Source organism: Varanus komodoensis, unplaced genomic scaffold (genome assembly GCF_004798865.1).
Source record: "Varanus komodoensis strain SLA01 unplaced genomic scaffold, ASM479886v1 scaffold1, whole genome shotgun sequence".
NCBI lineage: Eukaryota > Metazoa > Chordata > Lepidosauria > Squamata > Varanidae > Varanus > Varanus komodoensis.
Window position 1 is genome coordinate 123,826,828 of NW_025335268.1, and position 12,648 is coordinate 123,839,475.

Sequence of the window (12,648 nt, forward strand, 5' to 3'; positions counted from 1 at the left end):
ACTTTTCTCCCAAGTCCAATATGCAATATCCATCCAGATCAGGGCCAAGAATCATTGTGCTCCAGTAGGTACAATGGATGTACAGCATTCTCTTAGAACTGAGGAGGCCTACATGGACAACTCGCACAGGGTCAACTTAGCCAGCCAGGGATTAGAAGCTTGAGCTGGAAGTTCCGGGTTCAAAACCTAGGCCTGGGTAACCTAGCACAAGTTCAGCACTTCTTATCCTCCATACTGGCCTACCTTACAGGTTTGTTGTAAGGCCTTAAGGAAAGCACTCAACATGGTTGTTCTTATGCGCTGTCAAGCCATCCCTGACTTGAGCGGGCCCATGAATGAAAGCCCTTCAAGATGTCCTAACCTTGACAGCCCTGCTCCAGCTCTTCTAAACTCAAGGCTGTGGCTTCCTTTATGGAGTCAAATCATCTCCTATCATTATTAATTGTCACTGATTTTATTCAACAGTCCCTGCAAAGAACGGGGTGCCTAAGAAAAGTCATAGAAACATAGAAACAAAGCGAGCGAGTCAGAAAGTGCCTCCCGGGCCATCTAATCTGACCCCCGGCTCATCATTGGCTTCTGTATAATATGGACATGTTCAGGAGTGCTGCTGCAAAGATGACAGACTATAAAATACCCGGTATGCAAGAAAGTGAGACTAAAATTATCAAAATGCTCTAGCCTAGCTACCAACTCCCAAGTGGCCTTGAGCAAGTCACCCTCCCTTAACCTCAAGTTCTCCACTACAAGGCAGAAATTTAGTGTGGCCAAGAAAACACTGGGCAGATGACTCTGTCCAGGGCCCTAAAAGGCTCCAGATATTATGTGTATAGCAGGAACAGGCTTTTCTGCTCTTTTCTCTTAAGGGCTGCTGGAAAGAAAGGCATGCAGAGCAGTTCTACAGATGAGGATGGGCTTTCCCCAAAGCCCCCTCATGGAAATGTTTATTTTAAACACAGATAAATCACCCTTCTACAAAGGATCCCACAGCAGTGCACACTGAATTAAACCAACAAAGTATAACAAGCAACAATAAAAACCTGAAGATTGATCCTACCAGCAAACAAAACTGATTGATCCAAAGAAACAGTGAAAATATAAAATGTATACATGAATGCCACAGATAATAAACAGTTTCAAATAAGCCCCAAATCCTGGGGCTAGTAGTTCTCTACCTTTAAGTGAATTCATTCCGCTTAAGCAAACTCTTTTTTCCTTAATCATATATCCAAGGAGTTCAAGAGGAACAGAAAAACAGGCCAATTAAGATCACAATCCCATACATATCTACTCAGGGTTTATATGTCACGGGGTCCAATGGGGCTCATCCCCAAGTACAGCCAAGGTCATTCAATAAACCCGCCCTAAACGGCCCATTAATAAAAGCTGTCGATATGAGCAGCTTGGGCAGGTGGGCAAGTTTCATTCATAATCTTGATCGCAAAGCAAGCCAGAAAGTCCAGATTTTACCTGCTGCTCTTTCCAGGTATGATCCGCGCCGATCCGTCCTTCTCCAGTCCGGGTTCTCGCTGCCATCGTTCGAGGCCATGCTTGAGCGGAGGCTGGGCAGAGCAGCGTTAACCTGCAAATGGTGGAGAGACCGGCAAGCCAGGCTGTGTAAGTATGAGATCCGAGTGCTGGTACCTAACTGCGAGCCTTGCAACGCTTTCCCCTCGGAGCAACTTCAGCACTTCCTCTTCCCTTAAGAAGGCTCGTAGCTCCACCTCTGCGTAATCTGACTCTTGCGTTCCCCCCTCCCACTCACGGTAAGCCCTTCAAATTAGCACTGAATTCGAAGACTTGGCCTCAGAGGACTGGATTGAGGGTCCGCCTCTGTCTCGTTCCTTAACCTCTTAACTTTCGGCAACACTGTTATGGAAATAATTCTCAAGGACTTCGAATACATTCTCCATCTCTCCGCTCCCCACCCCACCAACAGCGCTCGCTCGCTCGGTCTGTGTTTCAAACACGCAAACACTGCGAGTCCGGATGATTTTGCTTATGCAGCAAATAGCAGTTTTACAAGATTTGACCATAATCGCTAAATGCCATTTCCCTTTGTAAAGGTTCAGTATGACTGTTAATAGAGAGTTTGCTGGCACAGTTGGCTCGATTAAGACAAGCTTAAAAGGCTTCTATCATAGTTCCCTGTCTCTGAGTAACTCTTAAACCCCTCCATTTTGTTATTTCATAAAATTAAGATAGATCCACAAAGTATACAGCAACAAGACCTTTGAAAAGCAAATCAAGAACCACGGATTTGTAGTGAAACCAACACCGCTTTTCGGGGTAATAATGTGTTCATTTTTTAAAAGCCTACATGAGATTTTTACAGAGGTGAAGAAAAAAGTTCATACAATATAGCATGAGGACATTATACTTTCAAGAGAAAAACATAATAAAAAGATATTGTAAGAGTCTCTTTACCAATGGCGAGAATGAGTACTCGGACCTGCAGGGAAGACTGAGTCGCCTTGAACCCTAGTGGTTTTACTAGTGAGATCGCCCAGGCCCCCTGCAGTTACCTATGACGGCATGCTACTGGATAGCAGTTTCCACTGCCAACTACAAAATCACAGCCCACGTACAGACATTTTTATAACTTTCCAGTCACAAACAGAATATTAGGGTTCCAGAAAATGTTAACATAATAGCATCTTGATATCTTCCTACACAAAACAACGCTCAAGTCTAAACCGATCAAAAATGCCTGTGACAATAGAACAGAAAATTTCCCCGATTGAGCCTTTTTGACAAGTCAATTCAGTGAACTCCTGCTACTTTGGATCAGCCTGTGTCTGCTTAAACATGAAAATGTGTCTGATGGAGGAACCATTCCAGAAAACTGGTTTGACAACCACACTGTGCGGACACTTTCCTCTGTGGAACTAGATGATTAAATGGGTCCATTCAGAAACAAATGATTATCTTTGTCTCATCTACAGCTGATGGGAATAACCCACTGATGGGAACACCCCAACAGCAGCTTCTCAGTCCACCTAAGTATTCCATCTTCTTAAAGGAACAGCAATACTAAACAGGAACCTGGCTTGGAATTCTGCTGCTTTCTGAGAAAGGGGTGCAGGTCTGATTTTATAACATGTATAAGCAACCTTTTCTACCAGGATTTATCTTGATTTTCTGTACAATATCAAGAAACTGTTTCCATAGGAGCAATCCTATGGCCAACAGGCATTGTCTGAGAGGGTCAAAGCATACTGGGGATTCTGCCCCCACTCCCATGCCAGTGTAGGAGGGGGGACTTCATGGAGGGGAAAGGGGGGATGTTTTAGTGGATGCAGAGGGAAGGAGCCTGTAGGAGCCATGATACCAGCTCTCTGAAGCTCTGTTGCTAGCCTGGCCAAAAACCCCCAAACCAGTTCATTTAGTGAAATCTCAGGGAGGGGGGTGAGGAACAGAGATATGTAAGGGATGGTCCATGAAGGCAGAAGAGAATCTGCCCCAGCATCCTGCTGTTCATCAACACTTGCAAGGAATAGGAAAAGGTTCAGGATTCTTATTCCCTATTCCTTGCATGCTGTTCTCCCAGTGTTCAGTTTGCCTGACTTACCCTTGTGGCCCATGATTCCCATGTTATTTGAACCCAGCAAGGTGCTTGGCCAGTGAGTCCATGGTAGACTCAAGATTTGAACTTGTGCTCCTTGACAACTGAGTGTTCAGTATTGAGTTTTCAGAGGATTGTAGAAGAGTAGAACGTCAAATGTCAAATGCTGAAGTTACTAGCAGTATTTAGAAGGCAGGTATCATTTGGAGAGAATTTATGTAAAGTAATCTGCATTTCTGGTTTCTTTATTATATGTATTGGTTTGGAATAATGTGCAGTTATGTAATTTTTAAGCATCATATCACTTGATTAGAATCTGATATCACACGGCTTAGTCCTGAAAGTACTAGACTTAGAGTCTGCCTTTGCAAATCATATAGACCTATTCCACAGGGTTGATATATAAGAAGTACCAAAATTATTATAAGAAAAGCACTGAACGTGGTGTCATTATTATATCATTACTGTTATTACTATAGAATTGTTACTATTATAATAGCACTCAGCAATCCCTGCTGGGTACTGAGTAGCCTGAGAAAGGTCATTCTTGGTTTCTGAGTCCAGTTTGTAACATGGATGTATGATGTATGGATGTATGAATGGGCATTCTTGTGAGTATTTCTGCATCATATTTAGGATACAGCAGATGCCACTGCTCAATAAGCAAGACAAAACTGCTGTAATGAACATGATTAAACTTTGGTTGTCTTACCTTAGGGCTGCTTATGGTTGCAAACTCAACAGGGAAAAACAAACAGGCAGGCCTGCTCCTTTAACAGCGACACAATATATAGAAATTAGTAAATGAGATGTTCAAGGCACAGGAGAGAAAGTGCAACTCCCATCAACTCACAGCCAATGTGGTCAAATACTTCTAGGAGACACCAGGCTGGGGAAAACTACAGATCATTGTACTGACACTGGTGAGATTTGGCTTCAAATGTTCATGCAGCCATAAAACTTGTTGGGTAACTTCAGCCAGTCATTGCAGCTTTAACCAATTTTACAGGGTTGTAGTGAGAATAAAATTAGAAGAGAACCATGTAACCCACCCTGGACTCCTTTGAAGAATGTATGGATTTAACAATCAAAATTACAATAATCAGCAGAGCAAAGATTCATACATACATTCATAGAAGCCTTTTTGGTGGAGGAAACTGCATGAGTCCCACCTGGATGCTACCCCTGACAATGGGGATTCTTGCCATGTCCAGCAACATAGGCATTTAATGCAATAGAAGCATGCCATTTGCTACAAAGATGTAACTTATTTATTACATTTTATATTGTCCAGTAGTTGAAGCTTTTTGGGTGGTTAAGAAAAGATAACGACCTTTAAAATGCACAATGCATAGACAAACACACATAACAATTGCAACTGAATCAACATAGACACACAGCAGCAGTACAGAATAAAATGCAATATTAAAACATGAAGTTTAAAGTTGACCTGCTAAAATGCTGGGAGAATAAAGTCTTCTCCCTGCTAAAATGCTTGGAGAATCTAGTGCCAAAAAGAATACAAAGTAGGTGCCAGGCACACTTCTTTGGGAAGCTCTTTCCACAACCAAAAAGGCCTTTCTTCTGGTAGCTACCTGCCCCACTTCCTTTGGAAAGGGATCCCAGAGAGGGACTCCCAAAGATGACCTCAGGGTCCAGGTAGGTACATATGGGATGAAATAATCTTCAGATAACTTCCACTTACAACATTTCAGCTTGTGTGAAGGAGCTTATAACCAAATAAAACTGGGGTGATCAATAATGCCTATTTTATGAAGAACTTGTACATGAACATTTGGTTGTCTTGAGCTTGGTTTGACACACCCGACTTCAAACAGCCTGAGTGTATGAGCCTGAATCTGGTGTCTTTGAAAATACTCTGAAGTAGGTGACTTAAGACATGCTAAGGAGCATGCCCAAGTAATAGGTAAAACATCTATTTCAACAGATGCCGTTAAGTTTTGTAAATGTGGAGGATGAGGAGGAAGGTGAAAAAAATCAGCAATTCCTTAGCAGTGGTCCCAAACACTTGGATTAGTTTTAGTTCTGCCTAGAATGACAGGCACTAACTGCAGCTTGCGTTTGCCTCTATTCGGCTTAACTCTAACTCTAAAAGTGCCAAGATAAACTGAGTTTATGAAAGATAAACCATTTCTCCTATGCAGATATCAAGCTTCATTATTGATACCTATCAGGGGAAACAGCACACACAATTATTAACTGTGACCATTTGCACAACAACTGGAGAAGTGGAACTTCATTCCAACAAACCTCCAATTGTCAGTAGTGGTTTAAAAAACCCACAGAATAAGGAAGTGTTACCTTGCATTGAACCAGCTGATGTTCAAAATGCCAGAGGCACACACTTTTGATTAGTTAGAAGCTAGGATAAGTGGTTTGGGCAAAATCACAAGTAGTTTTACCAGCAATGTTAGGTTGGCAACAGGGGATTTCTACCTTTGGCAGGGTTCCTGTGGATGGCCAGTAGTAACTCAGCAGGAACAAATTCTCCACCAGAGTGAGATACATTTCATAATGTATTTTTCAGGTTTTAATCTTTGCAAATTGTCCAGAGGGCTTCAGCTCTTGAGTGGTATAGAAAAATGATAAAAGAAATACAATTATCAGATGCCATTCAGTGTTTATTGTAAGCCATCCCAAGGCGCTAGTGGTGGACTGGTTAGAAACACTTTTAATCAATCAATCAAATAAATAAATAAGAGATGCTTGACCTGTTGGATTTCCATCTATCATGCAATTATAACATAGTACAGAGACCCTCACCAAGCCAGGTCAAGGGTGGCACCCTGATCCCTGGGACAAATAAACTGAGGTGGCCTGATCAACTAAGCAACAGGCAGAAGTTCAAGAGATGGGGAATTCCCTATTACTGAAACTTTGTGCCAGGAAAGGCTGCTGGCTGCTTTCTGCTTCTGCTCAGTTGCCATGAAGCTCTCACAAGTACAGAAAAAAATAAAACTGAATTTCCCAATGTATACTCCTTTGAATGTCTGTTTATGTGACTGCACACAAATATGGGGTTAAAGTGAACATAATAGTGACTTACAGACCTGTCAGCTTGACCTTATTACCAAACAAGCAATCTGTAGAAGAAAACGGGGAGTTACCAGATGGAGATGAATGGATGAAACCATGCCATGCCAATTTGCTGTAACAATGACATGGCAAGTAGGAGAACTGCAGGAAACATAACGGACTTTGATTTTTGCATGGCTTGGTTAGTTTCCATGTCACATCTTCATGCAATTCATACACCCTGCTAAAGCAGTACCCTGTTGATAAAGCATGCCTCTATTAAGGGGCTTTCCCCCTCTAATGAGTAATGTAATTATTGAAATAGTTAATACATTAATCAAAATCAAGTATCAAAATAATTTCTTCTCTGATGTCCATTTGATACAGTTCTGCCATTGCACAAAACTATTGTGCAATAAACACTGGTCTTGTGAGTAGCACTTTCTCCCCCATCAAGCTAAATTGCAAAGTTGAAATAGCAATAAATAAACCATGAAATAGAATTATATTAATTACCAGTCCCTCTGATATGCATGAATCTGCAGAAGACATACTGAGAAGAAAATAGAAAATCAGACTAAACACTGGGAAGAGCAAACAGAAACGCTGAACAGCATCCTACATGCATTAATTTCAGTATGACAAACGTTCACATGTTATGTGAATCCCTTCCCATGGGATTAGCTTTGAACTTGCAGTTGAATGCATCCAACACTATTCTAGCTTCACCTCTCTGTTGCAACTGTTGTTGGCAAGGAGATCTTTCATATGCCTAATATTCAGCACTATAATGGACTATAATTGGTTGGTTAATTCTGCCGACACGCATCTCTTTTCCTCTACGCTACAAAATCTGATGTGCTCTTTCAAAATTAAGACTTAACAGGGTCTCCCATCAGAAGCATTGATCTAGTACCATTATATCGTATACCGCCAAGAGCACTTTACACAGTACAAGAGGACATGTCTCCACACCATCTACAGCCTGACTGTAAATCATTCTGAATAACAATATCATCATAATTATACAGCACATTTCAAGGGTTCAGAAATTTCATGCAAGGGCAAAAATGTTCCGAACGAGAACTAATCAAATTTGTGTAATTACAATTGCCCTTATTTGCTTTATACTTAAGATCATTTCATGGATTAGTCATGCCTTAACATTCTGTCAAAAAGCACAACAGCTGCTCTTGCATGATATGCTACAACACCCTGTGATTGAACGCCATACTCTGGTGTGTTTCCGGAATAATCTGCTGCGCCCTGGCCAGATGACTGGCTCACCATGACTTGTTCTCCCCGTTGGCCCTTCAGTGGGTATCCTTGTATCTTGTAAGGCAGAACCCATCTTGTCTCCTGCTCCCCACTCTCAGTCCACTTGCTACACCCTTTCATTTACCACCAATTTACCCTAAAGAGTGCAATTAGTTGGTTTTACTTTCCTTTGTTTTTTGGACTCACAAAATGGAGCATCTGTGTTCATCATAATGATGGTGACGATGACAATTCTTTTGCAAATGAGCAAGTTGCTCTTCCTGCTAACCAATATAAGTAATCTTGTGTGGTCAATTTCTTTTTCTATTTCAGCAGTCAAAATGAGCAGGAAGTGGAGGAGGTAACATGCATGAAAACTGACAAAACAATACAGCACTTAGGCTGGTTTGTGCATAGTTGCGAGGGACAAAATGCTTAGCTGTTGAATGAAAAGCACTGGTAAAGAGAAAAAAGCAGAGAAAATAGATGCACCCAAAGCGTGGGTGGGAGAGAATATCATCCCTTCCTGAAATAGATGGGGACTCCGGGAAGGATTCCAGAGTTGAAAGGCACTTAGAAGTGTCAGCTCAACATTACCTCGTAACATCAAGAGGATTACATTGCTAGGTGGGTGATACTGTGTCTCCCCTCCCCTTTGAGTCACTTGCTTTGGTTGCCTTTTCTGTTTTACCAGTTCCCTTTCACCAATAGACAACTTGGTGGATTGGGCAGCTAGGCAAGTTAGGCTGTTTGCAGTCTCAGCCTTTCAGCGTTCATGGGTGTTACTTACTCCACTGCCCTACTCTCTTTGACAACTGAAACAGACAAGAAAATTAAGCAGGCAAGACTACACATACTGGACAGCTGTAAGAGTGCACTTTGAGCCAGGCCAACAATAATAATCACAACTTAAAAATTAGAAACACATTTGTCTAGTCTTCTGAGGTCAAAAACAAAAGGACTACAAACCAGTGACAATAACCCAAAGTGCCATTTGGGCATCAGTGGAAGAGTGATCACTGGTGGTGGAAAGGGTGAGACCGTAAAGAATGCCAGGGTATTTTCTTTCTCCTGCCTTTGCCAAGAGCTTCCTAGCCAATCCCTGCCACTCACAATGAAATTGTTCTCCCGGGTCTGTTGGACACAGCAACCCATCATGGACCGAATCCTGGAACAAGACATGGATTATCAGGGTGGTGCTTTACTGAAAAATGAATCATGCAAATCCAGTCAGTGGGCACTTGGTTAAGGCACTTAGATGTGTCAGTTCAGCAGTAACATCAAAAGAATGCCAGCCCTAAGGGTGGTAAAAAGATGGCTTTCCCCTGCTCCTTCAATGAATACTTATTCAAGATATGTCTTAATGGTTGCAAGCAGGGAAGTAGAAAGTGCTGGATATTTTGTCAACCTGATGTCTTGTACTATGATTCCCATCATTCCTAGCCAGTAATGGCTATGGTGGCCAATGTTGATGAGAGATGTCATCTAAGAAATTTGGAGAATTCCTGGTTGGGGAAGGCTGTGTTGCAGATAGAAACATAGAAACAGAGCAAGTCAGAAGGGGACTCCCGGGCCATCTAGTCTGACCCCCGGCTCCAGCCGGCTCCGCTCACGACATGCCCACCATGTGCATGTCTAGCCTGCCTTTGAACACCCTCACCAATGGAGCCTCAACTACCTCCCGTGGAAGCCCATTTCATACCCTTGGAATCTTTAACAAGGACCACAGGGCTGTAACTATATGTATGATGACAGAGAGTGAGCAGTGCGTACCATTGGTCATAAAGCCCCGAGGTCCTTTCCTATTTATTGAGTTATTTACAACAACTGATATCCTTATAATTACATCACAATATCCTTCTAAGGAAAGGCTGCAAGCTTTGAGGGGTCATGACCAGGACCCCATCAGTAGCCCACAGAAGTGATTTATTTATTATTATATTTATGGCCCAATTTTTCTTATGAACTCCAAGCAGTTTACATCATTCTTCTTCTGCTCTCAATCTTATCCCCACAACAACAACCTGTGAGGTAGGTTGGGCTAAGAGTAACTGGCGCAAAGTTACCCTTTTGGCTCCATGGCCAAGCAGGGACTAGAACCAAGGTCACCTGAATCCCAGATCCACACTCTTAAGCACTACACCACACTGGCTCTCCAGTGATTCTAACTTCTCATTACCTCCATCAACAGCTGCTCTTGCCCCTCCTCTTTTTAATCACTGCATGTTGTATTTAAAAAACTCAAAATATGTATTATTAAAAAAAGAAGCCTGGCACAAATCAAACTGGAGACAAGCCTAACAGATACTGCTTCAAAGTTAGTATCAACCACCTAGGAAAAGGTTAATCTAGTACACTCCACTGATCTTTGCTCCATGTGTGCTGGGTTGTTGGGAGGAGATACAGAACTAAAAAAGAACGGAAAGCAGTACCAAGATTGTGGAACAAGCATCAGTGCTAGAGAGGCAGCCAACCTGTTTATCTTCCTCAACCAGAGTGTTGTCACCTTCTCTGCTCAGTGCCGGCTATAAAATAGACCTTTGCCTCACTGCTGTTTCTAGCTCTCACAATACACATTGTATAGGGAACAAGTTTTGCGAACTCCTCTCACTTCCTGCTGGATCTAAACTCCTTAAGGGTTTCAGGAATATTCTATTCCTCAAAATCTTACCCAAGGCCTTTCTTCCAAAAAAGAAAGTCCATTAAAAAAACAACAATGCGGAAGTTAGGAGCAGATCTGGGGAATAAAATAAACCTAGTACTGTAGTGGAAGAGGCTACATAAACAAGAAGTAGGATCCCTACAAACTTTATACACATTTGCTACTCCTAATCAGATTGATTAGAGGTTAAAATATGGAGTTTCTGACTCTTTCATTGTAAATCCATCATGGAAGGGGGATCCTAATTTGCAGGCATAGTTGTAAAAACAGAGTTGGTAGGTGTCTATTATTCAATAGGCAGGACCTGCAAGAAAACATTGCAGCATGGAATGTTCTTGTTGGCTTTTTCCAGGATACGTCATTTCAGTTATTTGTTGTTCTTGATTGTCAAGGCAGACTGAACATATTCAGTTCTTGTCGCACTATTTTGAGATTCCCAGCCCCTTGGTTCTCTTTCTGAAGTACTTCCGTACCTCTGCAAATTTTGAGTAAGCCTGCTAATCATTCGAGTGGATAGTGCTATTCTGGCAACAATCAAGACTGGCACTTCAAGAATGAGCTTGCTATTTGAATGAATGATGATATTCAGGTGCATGCCTTAGCTCTGTACCCATAAATCCTGATTTCCTAGTACATTCCTGCCTAGAATCTTTATTCCTCTAGCTGTACCACCACCTACCATCTGAAGGTCCCCCGCTCCTGCAAAGGTTCAGGCCTCTTTCCCATGCCCACCCTCTTCCATGGAACTACCTTCCAGAACACTTGCAGATGCCACCTCTCTTAATTCTTTCAAGGTCCTCTTCTGAACCTGCCTTACCCTGGAAGCCTTTAGTGCATGCCCTACTGTAACTAGTCCAAGCCCCTGCAACCGAAAATAGCATGTTTATTATAGTTAAATCCCACCTTTTGTCCTCTGAAAGGGAATAAAAGGTGGCTTACATAGTCCTCCTCTCCATTCTATCATCACAACAACCCTGTGAAGTAGGTTAGGCTGAGAATCAGTGAATGGCCCAAAATCACCCAGGAAGCTTCATGGCCAGATGGGGACTAGAACCTGTTTCTCCTGAGTCCAGCCCCTAACCATTACATTGCACTTGTGCTCTTTCTCTTGATTTCTAGCATGCTTTTTTATAATACACTCAAAGCAGCTTACATCATTCTCCTCCTGTTGCTGCCAATTTTATTCCCACAACAACCATCCTGTCAGGTAGGTCGGGCTGGTCTGAGAGTCTGTGACTGGCCCAAAGTCACCCATTTGGCTCCATGGCTGAGTGGGGACTAGAACCCAGATCACCCGAGTCCCAGTCCCATGTTCTTAACCACTGCACCACACTGGATCTCTGCTTGCTTCTGCCCCCTTCTAATTCCTACTTCCCCTATAGAGAATTTTGAACTGCAAGTTTCTCAGGACAGTGACCTGCCATCTTTTACTTTAAAGCACCAGGCATACTAATGGCACTACATGAACAATAAATATTAATCCATCATCATCATCATCAATAATAATAACACTAATGATTTATGAAGTTGCTAGAAACCTTGATAAATCAGAGCAGACAGAGTTCTAGTAATCTGAGATTATTTCATCCTCAAACTGCAGGTGTTACATCTTTGATTCTACAAGGGTACTTGGTAGGTTATGCCAACGACAACGGAGCAGCTGAGGCACCCCACAAGATCTTACATTAGCCACTTTCAAATCTCTGCTAAGTAGAATTGCTGACCCTGTACACAGGAGTTCAGTAATTTGTAGCATTTCATGTTCTTGGGGCATGGAAAATCATATCTGATCCCTAAAACAATTTCCCCAGGTATCACTGGAATTGCAGTGCAACAACTGAAAGGCAGCAAGCTGGGAAAGGCTAGGGAATAGATGTTTCCTTCAGGAGGAAACCTCACCAGATATACTCCCTTCAAAAAATGAAGTGATACCACCTCTATATTATCCTGCCACCCCCTCACTGCTCCAAGAAATTAGCACAGTGGGCAGGTTCAGACAACATGACCAGCAGGAGTTGCTGTGATTGTTTGCTCTGTGAATGTCCCATGCCATGCCTGACAGATGACTGGACTCACCATGGGTTCTTTGCTCCCTTTGCCCCCCCCCCCCCACCCCAGGTCTTCAGGG

The 12,648-nt window shown here is 42.4% G+C and overlaps 1 protein-coding gene across 1 annotated transcript in view; it reads right to left on the reverse strand.

Moving 5' to 3' along the window:
• BAK1 (BCL2 antagonist/killer 1) overlaps nt 1-12,648 on the reverse strand; it is a 38,265-nt gene that overhangs the window by 23,786 nt on the left and 1,831 nt on the right. The window contains exon 2 of the mRNA XM_044444230.1: nt 1,471-1,582. Coding sequence (XP_044300165.1) covers nt 1,471-1,549 — 79 coding nt within the window. The 5' untranslated portion in view covers nt 1,550-1,582. The remainder of the gene's footprint in view (nt 1-1,470; nt 1,583-12,648) is intronic.